Raw genomic sequence first — 23,193 nt, forward strand, 5'->3', positions numbered from 1 at the left:
GGGCCGCAGTTCGATTTGCGAGTTTTCGAAATACGCTCTTCTGCTCTTAGTAGGACACGAATCGCATGGCTCGTATCACAGATTCGTTGTTCAGCTGCGGACGAGCGTGTGGCAGACGAGCCGAATGCGGCTTCGGGTGCGGCGAAGCACGAGACCATCTGAATGCGTGCAGCCTCCTCGCCTATCTGACGCGTAGCACGCAAATCAGTTGGTAGATGCGTGGCGAACGTTGAATTTAACGGTCGGTTTGGCAGTGAAAGTGGCAGAAACGCTGAAGTCTATTGTCTCGATGCCGAGCAGCCTCCAGTACGTTGTCGCAGACTCCATAATAAAATCAAGCATAATGTGTACTCATATATAGCAAGTGAATAACATTCGATTGTTAAAGTGCTACCAACTGAGCAAGTGAATGAGCAAATACAGAAAGTGAAAACTTACAAATAAATAAAAATAAAAGAAAATCAAAATAAAAACTTGAGATTATTATCTACCGAATACAACATATGTGCTGGAAAGACAGTTGCCACGGAGTTCTTGTGTCTGCAAGCAGCTGGTAAATATATTCGCTTTAAGTTTTGTGCACTATAAAGTGGCATAAATTATGGCCTTTTGCGGTAATTTAAACATTTCGCACACACAGCTCACACATTAAATTATATATTTTGTGTTGTGGGCCATGCTACAGCCGGTCTACGCGTCGTATACGCAATTCCAGTTTGTTTGTGACTAACTGACTGTGCGCCAGCTGGCGAGTTGATTTTATTGGTTTGTTGTTTGTTTGTGTGTTTGTTGTTTGCTCGTCTGTTGGCTGGCTGGTGAGTTGCTTAGCCATCGCCTTGTTAGTTTATTTGTTTGTTTACTCGGCGTAAATGCTAAAAGCTAAAGCGCTACAAGTATACGGCTGAAAGCACAACAATTTTTATTAATTTTTATTATGCCCGAAATAGTTTGAGCAGTCCAAGTTGAAACTTGGCCGTTGGCCGTTGTCCGTTGGCCGTTTCGTGTCCATTTGGCATCATCAATTTGCCAACTTTTGCAGAATGATTGTCGATTTTGTTTGATCTGTCTTGCGATGTTGTTGTTTACAGCTGTTGCTGTTGCCGTTGCCGTTGCCATGACTTTGCCATTGCTATTCCCGTTGCTCTGGCTGTTGGTGTTGTTTTTATTTGATTTTAGTGCTTTGCGAAAGTCAACATTCGTTAGCTAAAATTTTGCTCACGTTCCATTCGACCGAGTTCTCAATTTCATGAGTTTTGGTGCTGTTCGCTTTTATTTGTTTAGCTGCTAAGTCCTCGCTGTCTGCGTCACTCGCTCTCTCACACACCCACTCTCACTGTCTCCCTCACTCTAATAGCAACAACAGTTCTAATAGCTATCTTAGTTCCAATTCCATTTTCATTTCCATTCCAGCTTCAACTCGTTGTCCCTGTATTTGTTTTTCTCAACTGCATGGTGTTATTTACTCACTGCACATACATACATACATACTACTTCATGTATGAGCACACTTAGTCCATATGTATATATCCGTATATATGTTCTCATTCACTTGTGCATTGATATTTGTAGCTTCTGCTGTGTGGTGGCTCTGTCCTTAAGATTATTTATGTGGTGATTAGCTCTGCTGAATTATTGCGTAAATTATCAAGTGTGCTATAAAATTTCACTGCTATTTATTTGCACAAGTTTTAGCGTGGATCACGTACCACGCCAGCCAGCCAACATTAGCCCCGCACCACTCGCCAGTCACCAGCCAATCCCCACCCCACGCAAACCCTTGCCTTTGGCCTCCACGCTCGTGCCTCATGTGTCTCATTCGGCTTTGGGCTTAGTTCGTGTGAGCGTAATAAATTGCTTAAGTTTCATTTAAAGTTCCGCAGAATTGAGAAATGAAGTGAACAGTATTAATTATGCGCGATATTGCTTGGCTTATAGCTGGCGTAAAACGGTTATACGAACATATTGAACACTTAGCTTTGGATGAGTACTTTCTAAGAATTTCTTGCTATCGTTTGTTGACTGACTGATGGACTAGAAAACTAAAATATTAACGAGCTTCTCTTGCTTGCCTTTATAATTGAGGCTAGTTCAAGAAATTTTCAGCCAAAATAAAATGGTAAATTACTAAAAGATTATAAAAATAAAATACTAATTTTATAAAATAATATTGTAGATAATAATAAATAAAATAAAATATTAATTCGTTAAAAATCTCAATAATAAATAATTTTTGTAGGAGTTTTTTCTTCAATAATTCATTCAAAACTCAAAATAATAAAAAATATTATATGCATATTATAAAAAAAATTCATAAATAAAAAAAAGAAAAAAACTATTTACTAATAATAATAATTAAAAAAAAAAAAATGCTAATTATAATAAGGCAACAAATTAAAAAAAAATAAACAAAAACAAAATAAAAAAATAATTATATTTTTAAAAGTTAATTAAAACACATCAAATTAAATTATTATAAGAATCATTTAGTTTAACTAGAAATGTAGTATTTTCCTGAATTACTTTTTTTGATAAACTACAAAAATTTCCATTGATTATCCTGGTTCATTTAAAGCTCAAATAAAATTAGACTTTACATTTCAGAATTATTTGTATATTGAAAAGAATAATAACATTAAACATTAATTTATATATTATAAATTCTTTTTTAAATATTCCTCTTTAAATATTTCTCATTTAATATCGAACTGACTCGCATTGAAATTAATTTCATTGTAATTTCCCATTAATTATATAAGCACAGCAATGAGAAATAATTTGCAAGCTTTCAATAATTTGCAAGCATCAAGTATATCTAATATCCATACATACATCTTATTTAATGATGAATTACGATAACTGGCTGTTCACATTATCCTGCAAATGTATAGAATTCCTGATTAATTTAATACGTTTCACTTGCAGAATTTGAGTTGTGCAGACATTCCATATAGCTATTATTGAGGCTGGCATGGGCTGCTTAATTAGCATACATTCTCGACTTGCTATCATTTGCCCATTTTTGGTTCGTCTGGTGGAATTGTGTACCACAAGTTTTGGTTAAGCTCAACTTGGCGTGACAACTAATTGCCTGAGCTCCGAACAAATTAATTACATTGAAATAAACACGAATGGAAGGCAGGAATCAAATCTGACCATGCCGCAAGCAGCACTAGCAGCAGCAGGAGTAGCAGGAGCTGCCATTGACAACAGACAATGCCAGAAACAAAGCAACTTAATTCAATATTACTTACAAGCTGATGGCTACTTTAAGCTGCTTACGATAATGCGTGCACACGCACGCAAGCCCAATGCTGAACATGGGTTATAAATTTCAATGAATTTGCCACCAAAACAAAATCATTAACTTTGCAGCAAAACCAATGAATGTACATGAACAGCAAATTTCACTCAGCTGTGGTAGCAAGCAAACGGCGTCCCCCCTGAAGTGGACAGCGGGGAAATGCGCCAGTGGGGCAGTGTAACAGTGGAGCTGTGAAGCTGTGGGTCTGTGGGCCAGTGTGTGGCATAGTGGGCGATTACAGCTCAATTTCGGTAGCACATTTAGGCTTGGCCACAAATTGGTATGATATCACAGTGTAATGAAAGTTAAAGCCAAATTTAATGCTGGGATTAGCGATAACAGCGATGGCCACGAAGTTGATGTCTGGCGGCTCGTCCAGCCGTTTGCATATGCCAAATGCCTAATGATTTATGACTGCGACCAAGCACTAAGTTACTGCCCCACTGCGCGCCACTCACACAGCCGTCTGCCGACTGCTGACTGCCAAAATGCGCTAAAAAAAAGCAGAAGTGCCACAAGAGTGGGGTCAGTTGTTGTTGTGGGAGGGGTTGAGTGAAAAGGGTGAGCGTCGCTCAACAAAGTAAATTCAATTTTACGTTTCACAACTCAGCATGATTCCTATCAAAGTTGAGGTTGGCTTCGTAGCCGGCTGGAGCCACCCGTTGGCTGCCCACATCATGCACCGCAGCCTGATTACCTCGGTTCTGACAGTGTCCCTCATGACACACTGTGTGTGTTTGTGTTTGTGTGTGTGTGTGTTTGTTGTATCTACTTAGGGGTAAGCCTTATTGTGGGCTGCCCAAAAGCAAGCAAAAATGCAGAAATAACAAAATTGAAAAAATAATAAAAACAATCACTGAAAAACTTGTTAAGCATCAAAGAGCACTTTCCCAGTGCTCCACGAAAGTTGAACTGACTTTTTGTGTGTATGTTATTTGAATACCCTGTAATTGGATACACTTCGGGGTAGCTAACGAGAATGAATTCATAAGAAAAGATTTGTCTGTATAATTATAAATAATTAGTTTGTTTTGTAATTGAAAAGAAAATTCAATGAAATATAAAAACGATGAACAATTATTATTTTGATGTTTACATTGAAGCCAAGTGAACAGAAAAAATGCATAGCATACTTTTAAGAGCATGTGGACTCCAAATATGAGCAGCTGCTCTAATTTCATTCGCCTTGCTATCTGTGCTCAAAGAACATTTTGAATGTCCGAATCTATATACAATCTTATTTGCTAGCAAACGTTAGCTGCTTCAATATACTTATATATATATAAATATTTGTTTATTTTTTTTTATTTTTTGTAATTTTGTAAACTTTCACGAGGGCATTGTAGCGCTCTCGTTTTGAAGGGAGTTTTGGACTTTCAGCAAATTACTTGCTAATAGCTTTCACTCAGAAAAGTTGATGCAACTTTAATGAGCGGCGCTTGTAAATTGTTGTTAATACGGGAAATTAATAAGTCAAGCAGCCATCAGTTGGCAAAGTGAAAAGTTGAATCAATTGAAAAAGTTGCCAAGTTTTAGAGCGTATTATTATTAAGTATGTAATAGCCAAAGAGCCTTTTAGCGTTAGAGAGATGAGCTGTGAGGGCGAACTACCCGATTCAGCTGGATGCTGAGATGGGTGAGAGGCGGCTGCGATTGCAGTCGCGCCAAGAGCAGTCAACTGTAAAAATATTGGCAAATGTCAGAAAACTCAAACACTGCTAGCATTTGACATAAATCCTTATCATCCTTTGTGCACAAATTGACATTGCACTTGTAAGGCGATTGGCGAGACTTGCTCAAGCAATCGAGAGTGCGCCCCACCAGCACCCACATTCAGCATTTCAACTGGAAATCTGAGGCATTGTTTTTTCGAACAATATTCGAGCACGCTGCTGCTCCATGCTGACTTATTGGTAGCTCAATGTGTGCAGCAGCTGCCGGCTGCTGGCTGCTGGCTGATGGGGCTTTGCCTTCCATTCGGCAGTTTGGCACGTCTTATGTCGCAGGCAGAGAATTAAAATTCATAATGTTGATTTTAGCAGAGTTAATGTTGAAATATTCAAGCTGGCGGCTTAGTTGTCGCACATCGCATAGATTAGCTGTCTCGAACGTAATGCTAGTCAAAATCTGAGCCATGGCAATTGCCGGGCTGACATTTTATTATGCGACACGCAAACACTTCGGATACCTATAGAGAGATGCTATTCGTGGGCCCCCCCCACACGCTCAACATGACGTTATTAAATTATGCGGAGATTTGTGCGCTTTTTTTGGTCTCTTGACGTTTTAATGATGAGCCAGCATAGCATCCTAAGAGCGCTGTCTGCTCGACTAGGCCAAAATTAAATTATTTTATTGCCGGAAATTCATTAAATCATGCTTTCACGCAACTTTCGGCACACATTTTCAGCATGCCAAAGTAGGAATGAAAATTGAAGCTCTTTCCGTACATCCGTCAATTTGGCGCCCTGTTGGGCTTGTTTACGGCTGACAGACGGGCTGTGGCATTGATTGAACCAGAGGCTCGCCGGCTTTTATTAGTACGTGCCGCTGTGGCCAACTCAATGCTAAATGGCTTGTTGCTTTAAATACGCCCAGAGATGGATATATTTTTCGGCGGCGCTTTAAGGCGATAATCCCGGACAGACACAATACGTAGAAGCTGAAGCCGGCGGTCACAGACAGAGCGGTTTTATTTATGCTTTTGACGTGGTGCGCCTTTAAAGTGGGTGGCCAGCCAGAAGCTAAGCCTTCAAACCAAAACAATCATCAAATAGAATCATAAAAACAGTTAGCAACGATAATAAATTTGAAACAGAAACATAAAAGCGCTTCCACGTGGCAGCCGAGCGCGACATAAAATACCATCGATTCGCTTACCTCTATATACAAATATACAAACATACACACATACACAAATAGATGTATGTGTGTGTGTGTGTACAGCAAATTTATGCGACATAAGAACCGTCGCAGCTATTTGCTAGGTGGCAGCCTCTCTGCACCGAAATAATCCCTGCAAATCAGCAGTTTTGCTTTTGGGACACACCAAAAATGTCGAATAATAAATCTTGAAACAATAAAAAAGAAAAAGACAAATTTACATTTTTATTAAGGCAAAAACGAAAATGGAATGCAATCAATGCTGCCGTCCAATAATTTAATGCTCGCCCTCTAAGCGTATACCTTGCGTATACGTAATCTGGCTCACTGTCCATCCAATTGAAATTGCAACGCATAAAGTCCGCGTGGCGAACAGCCATAAGTGCCATAAGTGCATGTTAATAAATCATCTGAATGCTAATAGATTTTATTTATCCATTTTATGTGCGTTATTTATAACTAATACGCTCGACACTGGACGCCACAAATGCCGAGATAAGCACTGTGTATTTGGCAGAGTCTGAAAAAATATGAAGACAAATCGATGGGCGACAGAGCACATGTTTTATGATGCTCTCACTACTCGATAGACTCAAGGAAATAACATATTAAAGACTTTTGATTGCTATTTCAATGTTGAGCTGGCATTAGCCCAAATGTATTATATAATATAATCATACATATACATATACATATGTATATCAGCTTATGAACTGTGTTTTATCTTTCAGAAAATGCTTATCAACTCAGTCTTTATTATTATTCCCGCCCTAATTGCGTTTGCATAATCAAAACACTTGTTTACTTCAATCTTTTTAATTAAATATCCCACATTAACTTACCGCCCTGCCACAACAATATAATTTATATAATTTTCATTAGGTTACGAAGGCCAATTTTGCCTCCCGCTCAGAGAGCCCAGCCCAAACATTCTGAGACATACAAATTGCGTTAATTTTTTACCATGAAGCATGGAAAAAATTGCTCAACATTTAATATATATATACATACATACATATATATTTATATGTATACAGTCTCTTTTACATTGCGCTGTGGCTCCCCTATGATTTCGACAACAAGTACAACAACAACAACAACAGCGCCAGTTTTAAGTACTTGACATCAAAATTTCAGCAACACGCTCAATGAAATCCTACTCCAGCTCGAGCGGCAACAAAATAAAACACGACAAGGCAATGCCCAACTGAAAAATTAAACTTATGGCGCAACGCACGCGAAAATTTGTGCTCCAGTGACCAAGAAGGCCGCATTGTTGTCGTCCTTGTTGTTGTTGTTGCTCTTATTTTCGTTAGTATTTGCTGGTGCAGCAGTGCCGTCCACTGATGTTTATCATAACCGCCTACAAGAAGAACAACCACATCAATGGCGGCCATAGCAGAGGCTTCATGGCGAAAGCCACAGCAACAATATGGTTACTGCTGCTGCTGTTGGTGGTGCTGGTGGTACTGGTGGTGCTGCTGCCGCGCCCTGCCAAATAATTTGCTGCCAGGCGCAGCTAATGACCAGCTTGTGTAAGTGCGACGAAAACCATAATAGCAACGACAACGACAACGACAACGGGAACGACAACGCGAACGGGAACGGGAACGACGATGACGACGCCAGTGAAAAATCAGGACAGCAACTGGCAACTGGCAACTGGCAAGCAGAAGTCCCCTGCTCTAGCCACGTCCACAGCCAGCAACAACCACAACAACAATCACAAGTTTTGTTACAAGCAAAATGATGGGCATGAATTCATCATGGGAGGGCGCTCTAGCTGGCTGCGTGTCCTGCTGCCCATCCTGCTGCCGTGTAGCCTTTGTGGAGCAAATTTAAAATAAAGTAACGACACAAAGTCGACTGTGAGAGAGAGAGAGTGGGAGAGAGAGAGGGGAACAGTGAGTGGTCAGATAGCTAGAGGAGCTGAGACGGCATCGTTCGCTAATTTTATGCTCTTTTGTGATTTTTGTGCTCGCCTGCCAGCTGCTGGACACACCCCGTGGTGATGTTTAGTGCCAGCCTTTGGAGCCAGGGCTCGTCCGAATGCAAACTTTGCGCACTTTTGTCATTAGCGTTGATGGCTCTGACGTGGGCTGAGGCATCCGGAGCGTTGCCTTTTTGTCCGCTTTTCATGTGTTGCGGTCGCCGTTTTGTTGTTGTGTTTTGGTTTGTGGTCCCGCCAGCTTGGTTACTTTTAATGAGCGAGGCGTGGGTGGGTGGGTCGTAGGGTGGTTGGCTGGGTTGGGGTGTGAATTGTGAGCCGTGAGGGTGTGGCATGGCCACGTTTTGGGCGCTCATTAAGTCGCGGTTATGCAGCTTTATTTTTGTTCACTTTCAACTTACTTTTAATGTAATGAAAGTGAATTATTTGCAAGAGAACCACATTTTATGTTGTTATATTTTTTGTTTTATTCTTTATTTTTATTTTTTGCTTTCATTCTCTGTTTTGACCTCCGCTCTTAATGTGGCATTAAAACATTGTGCAAGTAATACAACCAGCGAATAATCATGCTCATTGAATATAATCGGAATTTGGTTGCAGCTCATAAAAATACATTTAAGCTGCTTTGCTGCACTCCAACTTTGTGCTACGTACAATAGTTTAATATTTTCCAAAGAATTAATTAACATTTTTCGCTAAAAGTGAAACTTTTGAATATACATTTCATATATAATTATGAGCGTGCGCTTTAGGAAATTTGCTAGACAGGAAAAAAAAATACACAAAAAAAGGACGAAAATGAAATTTATGTTTGATATTTAATGCGCGATGAGAAAAATGGAAATGCAAATGCAAATGGAAATGCGAATGCGAATGCAAATGAAGTGAAGTGTGCATAGATAATTGGTTGCACATGACGTAGAGGACTTAAATATCATTTTCTTTTAAATTGCACTCAATTTAAATCATCTGCGCAAATATTTTTGCTGACTCAGGGCGTTGCACTGCCTGGCAAAGCATTTGAAGTCTTTTCTTAAATTGTTTGCAATGCAATTTATGCAAATTTTCGTGCAAGGTAAATGTAAATAAACAAATTGCAAAGTTGCTTCTACTATTGCTATCTCTCTCACCACCCCGCTAGCTGTCCCACTCTGTTTCGTTTACGTTCTCGTGCTGGTGCTGTTGCTGTTGCCTGTTTGTTTGTTAAGCAAATTTTCTTTAATTAGTGCGCCAAAGTGTATGCAACAAGCTCGCAAAGCGCCAAAGCACAGATGCTCTTCAGAGCGGCTGCGGTAAAGCGACTGCGGGGGAAGGGAGGAGGGGGGTGCGCAGAGCGTATGGCAGAAGAGTTGGGGCTAACACTGCACTGTTACAAGTTACAACTAAGTGTAGTTCTAACTGAACAACACGCTCGCTCTCTCTTTCTCTCTCTCTCTCTCTCTCACTCTCTCACTCTCTGTGTGCACTGATGTGTGTGTGAGTGTAGCTGGTTATGTTGTTTTCAGCATAATTTCAATGGCAGGCGGCCTAGTTGAAACTTTTGGTTGAAGCCCAGAGCAAAGCTTATGCCGCAGCAATTACTAAGTACACACACACACACACACACATAGCCAGATGACTATAAAACATTGTCGGCACTCGCGCTGAATTGAGCTAATATTATAGTTGCGGCAGACAAAGTCATGATACAGTTATTGCCGCAGCATGCGGTCGCCAGTTGCTCCGCTAATTAGCATTCTCAGCTGTGGCTACAAATATTATTGCCTCCGAGCAGCCAAATGTTACGCTGATTTTAAGACACACTACTTAAATGGCCGTCAAATTTGCATCAATTGGTGGGCTCGTAAAACTCAACTCGAACAGTGCATAAAAATTCCTCCTCCAAAAATTTGTCGCCCCAAACTTCGGACAGTTGGCCAAGTATTTTGCAAAACAATACGCTCTTCTAACAGCTTCTATTTGAGACTGGTTGTAAAAGTTTCGCTCCAACTCGATGTTTTGTTTTGCGCACTCTTTTTGCCTCCTAACTTTATTGGCAACCTTCGTCGCACTTGTGAAATAAAAAAAATAAAAAAAAATAAATAAAAATTAAATAAAAATATTAAACAGAAGCAAGTGACAGTAGGGAATGCTTAACGGACAGATACTCCGCATATGCTGGGTTAGATATAAAATATATTAGTAGATATTTTAATTTTATGTCAGAATATTGAATTTATATTAAGAATGGGCCTTGAGCTGCATTCAGACTAGATCTTTAGCTTTTGCATTACAAATGTGACTTATAGATAGACTGAAACACTTGGCTTACTTCTAAACTGAGTAACTTCTATGAATATACTTTGAGATAGTCTAGACTTCTCACTCTCTTCTCGAGTTGCTGAATACACTTTTCACTATAAGCAAGTTTCAGTAGTAGAGGCAAGGCTTTCAAATGTCCACTAACTCACTCGCCTTTTATACAATTGCAGGGTATTAAAAAAAGATAAAATAGTTGGCAAGTTTATTAAAAGTTGCGGCGAGCTGTGGTCTGAGCATCCTCTAGCATCGTCCCTATATATATGTATGCGATTATATATTATATAAAAATATCTTTCATATACATTCAGTAAGTGGAGGAAGTACACACTGACAGGCAGCAACTGACAAATGCCAACGCTAACTCACTCAACTCCACGCAACATGAAATAAAATTGACAAAAAACGAAAAATACAAAAATACCAAAATAAAAATAAATAATAAAAATAAGGAAAAAAGCTGAGGAAAAAGACTTTAAATTTTGTTTTGCAACTTCTTTTGTTTTTCTTTTCGTTTTATTTTTTTCCCTTTGCTGTCGGCAGCATCTTTGAGCGGTTTTTTATTATTATTGTCTTTGACTTGGGGCAAGGAGATGCTGCTGCCGCCGTCTCCGTCTCTTTTATTTATGCGTAAAGTTTTTGCCCTTTTGTTGTGCATTTCGGTATTTTGTTTTCTTATTTTGCATTTTAAGGTCACTGGGTTATACACAAACACGTTTGCAGATATGTGTGTGCGTGTATGTAAGGCGCCTATGCTAGTTGGGCCAGCAATTACAATGGAGCCTCAACTAAAAGTTTGCTTGAGCATCTACGAAACTTTTCTACTTAAGTGAGTCGCTCGATTAACTGATTTCCATGTGCGATTCAATCATAGAGTAGACATAGCTCTCATTTCCTTAAAGACTCTGCACAAGGACATATGTCCTGTAGAGTTCTGAAAAGGTCATCGGGATATACAGACGTCGTTGTGCGTCGCTTAACATAAACATAGCCGGCGATTATTTATACTTCCTTTGCCACTCAAGCACACACCTTGGCAAACAGAAGGAGAAGTTGAATTCAAGCACTTGAAGACGATAAACACGATGACGATGATGATGATGATGATTTGATTTTGCTGTTGGTGTCCCTGATGCTCTGGCCATGTTTGCCTGGGCGTTCGCAGAATGATTCTGATTGAACACAACAATTTTCAAATTGCCAAACACACACACACAGAGAGAGACTCACACACTCGCATTTATCAATACATACTTATATACAGCAAGAGTCACACGTACATATTACGTGCCATGCGACATTGCTGCTGACAACGAGCAAGTAAAAATTTAAACAGTTCTGGGTCCCGGCGCCGACTCAATCAATTGACTGAATTTCGCATGTGCTGCTCTCTCTTTCGCTCTTTCTGTCTCACACTCACACACTCAGTCTGTCTCTCTTGCTGTTTGTGTGTATTGGAGAGTGTCTCACATTTCTAGCACATTGCCGTTAAATGATTTTAGCAAAAATCGAGCGGACATGACACACTGAAGTGGCTCCATTGCCTTCCTCATGGCCCCTGGTTGACGTTGCCTCGGCCCTTGGCTTGAGCAGCCTCCCCCAGCTGGGTACGTGATTGCTCAGCTCCTGGTCATGCCTATCCGTTGGCCGTGTACGAGTGGCTTGTCGAGTACGACTCTCAAGTAATTTCCATTAAGTAAGTGTTTTGGCCCTTTAACTTAACTTCAGATGCATTGGCAGTGCCATTGACAGTGATTGCATTAGGCCTCTCTTAAAGCCGCTTACGCATCAGTGTAACAATTTCCGCTTGGCTTAAAGACTTCTCTGATTCTGTTTTGCTACTTGTTCATTTCTCTTGTAGATCTAGTTGTTGTTGCTGTGTTCTCTGCGTACTCCTGTTATTGTCGCCACCTGCTACCTGAGCTAAAAATTACACAAACAACAGCTGGGCCTGAGCTGAGCTGAGTCTGGACTGGGCCTGGGATGGCATGGCATCTGCCTGCCATCAACATAATAACATAAATGTAGGCATTGTCAACACTACGCGAGCTCGCAGCGTAGCCAGCAAAATTTTTCATCTTCAAAACGCCATTTCCGACAATTTCCAGGAAGCATAACATCCGCCCAAAGGAAGCTTTTGGCTTTCTGCTCTGCCTTGGGGTTTTGGATTTGACAACGCCGACTATGCTAATGGAGTCATTGTTGTGTGGGCGTTTTCATAAAGCTTCGGCGGCATGTGATTTGCGGCTTTCTGGTCATTAAGCAAGACTCGACGATATGGTCCATAAGTATTTAAGTCGACGACTCAAAAAGTTTTATTTGAAAATATTGCAATGGTTTATAATTCCAGACAATACTTGTCAGTTAGTTAACTATGAAATACAATTAGAATAACCACTTTGCTATTGGTGATGGAGAGAAAGAGCGAGAGAGAGAGAGGGAGAGAAAGAGAGAGATAGAGAGAGATAGTGTGTATGATGGAGTGGGTGAATGAGAGTGTAAGAGAGCGAGAGAGAGAGAGAGATACAGAGAGATATTGATATACATAGACGCTATACGCGGAGTCGTTATAATCAGGTTCTACTGTATATATGTATGTCAATATATACGAGTCAATGCTCATGTAGTCGATAAGATTTCTATATATATTTTAAAACAGTTACTTTTTTTCTTATTTTTTTTTTTTGTATTTATAAGTAGGTATTTATAAATATATGTATGAAACGCTTCACCAGAAGTCTTTGTAAATAGCATAAGTATAAGCAGAATCGATTAAAATCAATTTCACAGACATTTTTTTTTAACTATAAAATTTATTTACAATTTCAAATTTATAACTTAACTTAATCTAATTTTTTTTTTAGGCACACAGTCAGGTATGCCTATGTGAGGTGTCTTAAACGTATTAATAGTTAGTTCAGTTTCTAAGGAAACATTTCTCTTTCTCTATATATAAATAGGTGCACCTTGATTCACCTGTAGACTAATAATACTTGAATCTTGTTAAAAAAAAACTTAGAATCGACTCTCATTTCGGTGCACTTCAATAAGAGTTGCCTTCAATAACTTTTATCAAAGTGCACAACATCTCGGGCTACTTATGAAAACATGGTTGCCAATTCACAACTGTGAACAAAGTTGTAGCCAAAGAAAAAAGGTGTGAAATTATTTGCATAAGTTTTACAGTTATATTACGTTTAAATAATTTATAAGCTGCATAAATTTGCAGAGTTTCATTTCGACAGTGCTCGGAAAATAAAATTTTGAAGGGGCAGACTTCTTTCGGTTTTGCGCATATTTATTTTATTTTGTTTTATATTTATTTGTGACCCTAGGCAAAAAGCAAATAGTTGAGTAAAGTAAATAAGTTTGGTAACAGTGTTTGCAACAGGAAAAGGTTCAATTTGATTTTTTTTTTAAGTGAAGAGATTTTTAAGCTGAGTAGATTGTTAAATTAAATTTATAGGCTTTTGTAAAGTTTTGATATGTTAGAACAAAGTGCATTCAATTTTATTTCTATATTTTCATATTTTTCTTGCAATTAAAATAAATAGAATGAAACGATGTGATTTCATATAAAAACCTAAACCAACATGCATAGGATTCAAAATAAACTAGTTGAGTTTCGGGGAGTGTGTAGCTAATCACATTATACTGCCAAATATTCACATGAATCATATCATACTGAGTATAAGCTCTATTATAACTTCAATTTCAAAACCGAGGAACGGCACAACAAAATTCAGGTTTTCAATCAAAGTATCAAAGCAAAGGACATCTGCAAGTCGGCTATGACATTCACATTCCTTGTATGATTTCGTTTTTTTTTTTTGGCTCACTGATTGTTCGGTTTCTTCTTTGCGTGGTGCCGCCTGATTGCCGTTTTCTTGTTGTGCATGAAGTGGCTTGTTTTACGCTCTTTCTCCATCTGTTCTGCTCTTCCGCCTTCTGGTCGACCGCATGCTGCAATTTGCAGACTGCCGTAGTTCATTGCTTATTGGGTCAAGCCTCAGTGCGGAGAAGTGTAACAAACGACAACAATTGTTTTAGGCGGCTGCCACGCCCCCAGCTCGCTGTAAGCTACACAAAGAGCGATACATTTTCAGCATTCACTCTGCCACTCTGGCTCTATGGCGATTCCAATTTCGGCTCCTGCAACTGCAAACCTGTGGCCAAAAATCAAGTTCATTTTTGTGCAGTCTGCCGTGAGACTCTCATAGTCCAAACCAACTGATAGGCTGACTGACTGACAGACTGACTGGTTGGTTGGCTGGCTGGTTGCCTAGCTGGCTGCATTGTTTGCCTGAAGTGAATGAGAACTAGAACGTGTTGAGAAGCAGTTGATATGCCTGGCCACCAGGGGCAGTGGGTCAGCGAAGCCGGCCAGGCGGGATCACGACACTTATTTGTAGTTACTGAATTTTTGGTCAACAAGCAACGACCTTGTCCCGCTTTCAGCCTTGTCACGCTTGCTTGCTGTGGCTGTTGTTTTTTTTCTTTCCAGTTTTTCTGTTTGCCCCAACTGGGTAAATTTGCTCTTATATTACTTGAAGCCCTGCACGTTGCGTTGCTTATTGTTATGATGTGGCATACACATTGTTGCAGCAGCGCCTGCTGTGTCTTACACTTCCGCTAACGCAGCTGCTGACACGTCTGCGTCGCCCAACCCCCCAACCACCCTCCCACCCGAACTCGGCCCGCAGCCAGCCGTTCGGCCCCTGCCTTTTGTTGAATCACTTTTTGGGGTCAGCTTCATGTTGTATTTTGTACGCCGGCTCTGCTGTTGTTTTCTTACGCAGCGAGGCTCACTTTGGTTCTTGTCTTGTCATTGTTTGTTTAATTTTGTGTGCGCCGGATACCCCAGCGTGCTCTGCCATTGTCCTGCTGTCAACAAAATGCCAGCAGCAATCGTAGCTGTAAAGCACTTGGCCAAACGCTGGGGCCGCCCGCCTGTGCCAACAGTATGGGGGGCGTGCCAGCACTTTCTTTATGATTATGCCGCTGACAACAAAAGAAATTAAATTGCCAACACTGAAATTGAATTGTATCTCTCCTTTGGACTCTCCACTCAAAAATTGTCAAACGACAAGCCAGACGTTGCCAAAAAAAAAAAAAAAGAAAGGAGGAAGAAGAGGAGGAAGAGCATGAAGGAAACAACATAAAAACTGGCCAAATTCTGACGATATTCTCAATGGTTATTGCAGCAATTTATTGGGGCATTGATTTTGCCATCGGTGCGGCCTGTCGGTCCACAAGGCTAGGAAGTAAACAATTTATTAAAAAGCGCGTACCGGAGCCATAAAAAGGTCAATGATTATTGTGCTACGAACGCAAATCTTAGACAGCCGACACCGCCCATCAAACCACCCACCCGCCCACTGCCAATGGCCAGAGTAAATATAGAACACAGTCGAGCTGCAGATCTCCAGCGCAGACATTCAAAAAATTTGTTTGGATTTCTCTAAGACTCTATTTATTTCCTCATCTTTTTTGTTTTCATCTGGTTCTTGTTCTTGTTTTGAAGTGGTTGCCTTCGCGCTTGTTTTCGCCGCGAACGGATCCCGTGTTATTTGACGGCGTTTTTGTGGTGCTTCTTAGGAATTTTGGTGCCAATGCGAGACAAAGAAGAAATCAGAATAGCAAGAAAAGTCTAAGCCTCGGCATGCCTACATAGGAAAATATTTGGCAATTTCCTTTCATTTTATTTCTAATTTATTTGTATTGTTGTAGTCTTAATTTAATACAATATATGTAGAGTAAAATTGTGGATAGAAAATTAAATTCGCTCTCAATTCAAATTGAGTTTTGATTTCATTTTTTTGACAGATGTCAAATGTATTTTGCGCCACTTCTTGTTCAGTTATTTTTTATTTATTTTTTTTTTTTTTTTTGTAATCAATTGTAGTGCTCTCATAATTAAAAGTTGAGCATATTGAAATATATGTATGTGCACTTGTGCACATATTTATACAATTATTAGCCCATGCTCTGCATTTACCTATATAAGCGAAAATAAATAGTTTCATGCACTGCAAACACAACAAACCGACTTTTTTTTTTCTTTTTTTGATGTGTTGTTTACACTGGCTATACGATCTGCGTGCGACTACACAAACAAGGCAAACATTTGTGCATTTCACCGCTTGCTGCAGGCAATCGCTGCCTGGCGTCGCCTTCATGCATCCCCCGCTCGCCGCTTCGTGGCATTTGAGTGTGTGCGTGGCTGTGTCTGTGTGAATGGCTGTGTGCCGTGCACAAAGCTGTATTATGGTTGCCGCATGATTTATCATTTGCGATACATATCCCTGGTGCAGCAGTGAACATTAATTAGTGCATATAATGTTCGCTGCTAATCAAAAGAGCCGTTTGAGTTTACACTTGACTTCATGTCAGAGCGTTTCGAGCAAATCGCAAGAATCGTTTTGGTATTTTGTAAAGAACAATGGCTTAGTTGCTTGAGGGGGCGAGGGGTGGGCATTATTGCAACGGCTTTGTTTCATTATCTGCTATCTAGGATACAATGCGTTTTGCGTCGTAGCCCCGAGCCAACAAATCAAATTGGAAAATTCGGACACAAATTCCAATGAATAAACAACAAGATGCTAGCCTCATTAATATGTGCATTTCAAAAAAGGACTCCGAGCAGACAGAGCGAACAGAAAGAACCGAAAAACACTTTTCAATTTTGGCAAAGCAACAATGTAAATTTGTTGATATGCAGCCGAGCGTACGACAACTGAAGTCCAAGTGCGACAGCTCTCAGGCGGGCTAAGCAATACCCTATGAATACATTTACCTGTAGACGTAATTAGAAAAGAAATTTTATTATTACTGCCAAAATAAATTTGGAGTTCTCAGAATCTTTAAATAAATATTAAATATACATATTTATATTTTCATGGGAACTAAAATGAATTTAAATTAGCAATTGAGACGAATATTTTCCCACAATTCCAAAGGGCTTCTAGCTCGATTAGTTTTACTATTTATTAAATCCAAAATGTGATATGCATAAAACAATATTTGTCGCCTTACATAAAGGTCTCAGAGAATATATACAATTAGGTGATGGCAATAAATATTTTCAATATGTATACAGAGTAGAATAAAAACCCGATTGAACATCTTGGTCGAACAAAAACAAGGTGTAATTGCCTTTGGTATAGGCAAAATATCATCAGCATCATACAATGTCACAAAGAGCTGAAGTTTTGATACAGCTAGAGAAAGACACAATTGACAGGCAACTAGACAAACACGCCGACCGATAGACCGACAGACAGACGGACGGACCGACCTGTAACCGGAAATTGTCAGCAGCAGCCTTGAAGGGTGGCGATGCGTATGTGTGTGTGTGTGTGTGTGTGTGTGTGTGAGCGTGCTTGTGTGCATGCAGGAGAGAAATATTATCTTGTACTTGCCCATGTCAAAGACAATTTGCATCTCTGGGCATGACAATGGGCGCTGTATGCTCGATAGCAGTCGACGTGGCTCTCTGTGGGGCGTTGTCATTGCATGTTTCCAGCTACCGATTGTGTGTGTGTGTGTGTGTGTGAAGCAACAATGTGCAGAGCTGACATTCTTCATGAGCGCTGGCAATTGTAAAGGCTCTGGCCACATACATATACATATACATATCTAAACTTCTGCTTGCTCAAATAAATGCAGCCATAGAAAATTCTAAATTGTACTGCTAACAAACAGGCTTCAATGCGGTCAGCCAGGCAGTTAGCTTTGTGAAATCAAGCTGCATTTGCAGGCCAGTGAGTAGATGTTGTTTTTTAGCTCAAGCCAATATCTGTCGTTAATTGTTATTCAAAAATCATTATCATGAATATCTAATAACAGTTAGAATAGCTAATACGTCTTTATAAGTTTCATTGCTGAATTAGCTTAGCTATATTTTGTATTGCTATTTATAGCTCTGCAAATACAGATTTTACGCTCCGGCCAGCAATAATTACGCTTCATAATACTTAAATAATGGAAAGCCATTGTCTAGGAATGAATAATGAGGGATTAGAATATGATTTTCTGAAGGCTTTTTATAAGTCTGCGCTAAAAGCAAATACAAATTCTCATCTCATGTTATTTTTGTATTATTTATTGATTTTTATTTCATATTGACGTTGGCTTCAATAAAATCTATTTTTGACATAGAAAAATCAGAAAATTAATTACTCTGTACTCACAAAAGTAATCAATAAACCAATTTATTTTAAATCAGCAGCAGATATTAAAAAAAAAAAAAAAAAAATAAATAAATAAAATAAAATAAATAAATAAATGAGTAAAAAAAATAAAATAAAAAATAAAATTTTTTTTCTAAATGTTCTAATTAATCCTGATTAATTTTCTTATTATTTTATTAATTTTATAATATTTATTTATTTCTAACAATTAATATTATATTATAATTTTTATTTTTATTTTTATAATTACTATTACTATTTATTTATTAATGTCATTATTATTATTAATATTAAATTACATCAAAATTTCTTAGATTTGAAGCTTTAATTTATTTCTAGTGACATTTCATTAATGGAAGCATTTAAGATTACAATGATACGAATTCACAGGAACCATATAGAGAGGGCTTGTACAATTTGGCCTTGAAAGCGGAAACATATAACAAAGTTGTAATTAAAGATCCCAACGGGCGACACATTATTATGCATACATATAGTCGAGCAGGGGCTGCCTGTGGCATATGCCACACCCTCCACGCACTTAATTGTGTGTGTGTTTTTCACGCATTTTTATGTGTTTCAATTTTCATTGAAGCACTAAAATTTGTCGTTCACAGCGTCGCAGGCGTCGTCAATGTCAGCGCCATGACGTGCACACGGAGAGCACGGCAGAACTGGGGTAGAGCTGGGGTAGAGCTGGGGTAGATCTTTGGTAGAGCTGAGGTAGGGTAGAGGTGCCCCTGGCTGTCGTTTTCGTATGTCTGTCTCCTGGCTAAATAATAACATAATAACAACAACGGCGAGCACAACGACAGTTGAGCGGGCCAATAAACACTTTTATAAAATTCTCAAGTCGCACGTGTTGCGCTTGTCAAGGGGTTCCGCGTTGCCCAATAAAATAGCTAAGTGCATGGGCATGTTCTGCCATATATGGTACATATTGGTGTGTGTTGCTGTATGTGTATGTGTGTGTGTGTGTTAGATGTATATAAATATGTATAATGCTATTTATGTTTTCGTTTTTATCTGTTTATGCCGTGTATTAAGGTGTGCAGGCAACCATAAAAGCTGAATGAAGCAACTGCTGCAGTCGATAAGCTGCTATAGCCAGTGCCAGTGCTAGTGCCAGTGCTAGTGCCAGTGCTAGTGCCAGTGCCAGTGCCAGTGGCATTGCCATTGGCCACATTCATTGCCACAATAAGTGCAGTGTGTGTGTGTGTGTGTGTGTGTGTGTGCTTCATAAAGAAGGCTATTTGACGTGGCCACCAAGACGCTGGAGTGTTGGCTGTTGGGTGTGGTAGCAGCTGAGCTCTGGTTGCTAATGAGCGTTATGAATGCTCGGCAAAATGTTTTTTGCCAATTGAAGTCAGTGCACTTGAGCGCCAAGCAGCACTGGCACGGGCCGAGGTGCACCAAAGTGGCATTTTATTAATGATGTGCGACCAGCACAGCGAGCACCCCAGCCAGAGAGCACATTAAAGGCACTTGTGCGGCGGCGATTATGCTTTCTGATGTGTGTGTGTGTGTGTGTGGGGCAAGCACAAAAGCGTGCATTCAGCGAAGGGCAACAAAGGCTGCAAATTTCTGGCTTGAATGCATGTCAATCTGAGGGCAGCTGAGTAATTGAAACTTAAATAAACAAACTGCCGCAGAGACTTCAGCAGCAGCAGCAGCATCCACATTGAGTGGCAGCTAAAATAGCGCTTGATGTGCGCAGAGTGAGGCAACATGTGTGTGCGTGTGTGTGCGAGCCTGAAAGGCGTCGCACACTTATCCTTGCAGCAGCTGGGGTTCAAGTGCCATGCAGAGCCACTTGTGCACAGTCTCATTATTATAAACAAAAACAACGAATTCGCTGATGCTTAAAGCGACGCATGCTGCGCCTGTTGTTGCCACTGCGCAAATTCAAGCGAATCTCGTTTATGCTTTTTATTATTATTTTTTTGAGCCGCTTATTCCGCTTTGTTTTGCTCTCTGTTTTATTTATTTATTTATTTTTTTTTTTTTTTGATGTTGCAACATAATATTTATGATCGCTTGTCATGTTTGCTTAGCGCTGCTTCCTGTCTGCCGCTGCCGCAGCTGCTGCTCGACGGACAGCTAGAGGCGTTCTCTCCTCGGATTGCTTGGCAACATGCTTAGCAACACTGCTCAGCAGCATTGTTGCCATGCCTGGCAACATTTTCCAACAGTTCTTATTTTGGGATTGCGCGGCCCGCCTACGTCACGCAATTATTTTTGGGGTGTGTTTCGGAGCCGTGTGAGCAGCGAGCTGCGAGCTGCGAGCAGAGGCGACAACAAACAGTTTTCAGTCGCTTGTCAACTTGTCCTAGGCACGCTTCAGACCGGCAAATTGCGTGTGTGCGGCCAGTCATTGGGCTGTTCGGTTCTGTCTGTTCTGTCGCTCGCTGGCCATCGAATTGGTTTTATGTCTATCACAATATCAACAACAACAACAACAAAAGCTAAACAACAGTGTTTATTCTTGCACTTGCAGCGCACTTCCGGCAACAACAGCTGGATGCACACCGACAATTAGTGGAGAGCCACCGCAAGAGCGAATATTATTGTTGCCGCATTAAAGTCAATTCAATTCCGTGGATTATAATCAGCGTAAAGTGAGGGACTGCGGCCAAATGGACGGCGCGCCGTCCAAACAAACGAAAAACAATTAAAAGCCGGAAATTGAGTTGTAAACTGAAAGCGAACGAAAGCAAACGGAGCAAAAAATGTGAAAATCCGAAAAGTGCAAATCAAAAGCAAATTTTCAGTGCAGCCCAACGCTCGACGCTCGAGTCAGAGTCGCGAGAGGCAAATAACAATTTTGAAATTATCTGGCCGCTTATTGGGGGCCAACAACTCGAGTGGCGGCAGCCGCTGTGGCTGACGGACGGACGAGCTAACCCGCCGAACATTCAAAGCGATTTGCTCCCTCAACGCGCATTAATAATTCGCATATTCCCCAATCGCTAACTGTAAACAGTCTCTGTGCGCAGCGTGTGAAGTTGAAGTGTTTATTGAATGCGCGGCAAATGTTGCCTGTCTGCGAGTGAAAGATACGGCCCGACCCCGATCATGTTGCTGCGCCAAATGCCCAACGGCCTGTCAGCCACTGCAAGCCAAATGACAGAGCAGCCCATGGATGCAATCATGGGACACGGACTTAGACAGTCGCGACAGCGACGCCACAGCGTGTGGACCGCCCAGGCCAGAAGCGGCTTGATCTGGCATGCCGTTGTTTTGATCCTCGCCCTCTCCACAATGGGTAAGTTGGCACTTTGTTTAATCTACTTATACTATTTGATAAAGAGAATAGAAAGAATTCCATGACACAGCTAAAAGTAAATGTTGAAAAAAGAAACTTCAACTGGGAATATTTTTTCGGTTTACTCTTCAGATTTATGAGATCTATTTATATCAGATATTTCTATAAATATTTATTTTATATATTTCTGTATATTAATATTTAAATTTTGTTATATTATTACGAAGAGATGACCGGAAATTATTGCAAGCAATAGTCAAGAGCGTTTGCCATAATCTAAGCTTATCTCTATATAAGCTAAAAAAATATATAAATATGATTATCAGAGAAAAGCAGACACAAAAACATATTAATTAGAAAAAAAAAAAAATCTGAGTTATAAGCCAAACACAAAAACTGCGAGAAGAACCTTTATCGGCTGATGATTCTGATTCATTAAAAATAAATAAACTATAAATAAATAATAAATATTTGGTAAGCTCAGCCACGCATGCATCTGTTGCATGTATTTTAATTTATAGCCCAGAACATCCATGTTGAATAAATATAAAACATGTTATTAGGACTCACAAATACATACACAAATAATAGCAATGGATCACTAATATTAACATTTTCAATACAAGTCAATTATAATTCTTTTACAAACGAAACTATTTCAAATCTGATTTATTAAATGCATCATTAAATGCTCATTTCGTATACTATACTGTATTATAGCAATCCGCCAAGAGAGTGAGGGAGAGAGAGAGAGAGAGAGAGAGAGAGAGAGAGAGAGAGAGAGAGAGAGAGAGAGAGAGAGATAGCGCTGCATCATTCTATTAGCATAAATTATGTTTTGTCTACAGCTCACTGGGCTAAGATAATGGCATCCATTTTCCAGCTATAAGCAGCCATAGCAATCTAGGAAACTTCTAAAGCTTCACAGTTATATGGCTGTCGGGCCATACAATTGGACAATAGCTAGCGGACAGACTGACAGACAGACAGACAGACAGAGAGTCATAGTGATGGTATAAATTTAAAGAGTGTCACACTCTTAAAATGCAGATATAAGAGCCACTCTAATAGCAGTGAAGTGGCTGAGATGCAGCAAATGACATTTGAAACAAATACTTTGCCTTAATAAAATACAAATAAAGCAACGACAACAACGAAGAAGAAGAAGCGTGGCCACTTGATAACGGCAAATGGGCCACACGATTGACGAAGTATTCGAAATCCACTTGAGAGCGGGTGACATTAAAAGCGGCAAACCATTAAAAGGATTGACAGCCAAGCAGCCAAGCAGTCAGGCAGTCAAGCA

General features: G+C 39.9%; 1 protein-coding gene across 1 annotated transcript in view; it reads left to right on the forward strand.

Moving 5' to 3' along the window:
* The first annotated feature begins 207 nt into the window (after positions 1-207).
* Positions 208-23,193, forward strand: part of LOC6573831 — a 46,629-nt gene continuing 23,643 nt past the window's right edge. Inside the window, exons 1-2 of the mRNA XM_001999854.4 lie at positions 208-553; positions 21,120-21,887. Of these exons, the coding sequence (XP_001999890.2) occupies positions 21,644-21,887 (244 nt within the window). The 5' untranslated portion in view covers positions 208-553; positions 21,120-21,643. The remainder of the gene's footprint in view (positions 554-21,119; positions 21,888-23,193) is intronic.

Source organism: Drosophila mojavensis, unplaced genomic scaffold, assembly GCF_018153725.1.
Source record: "Drosophila mojavensis isolate 15081-1352.22 unplaced genomic scaffold, ASM1815372v1 contig_16, whole genome shotgun sequence".
Taxonomy (NCBI): Eukaryota; Metazoa; Arthropoda; class Insecta; order Diptera; family Drosophilidae; genus Drosophila; species Drosophila mojavensis.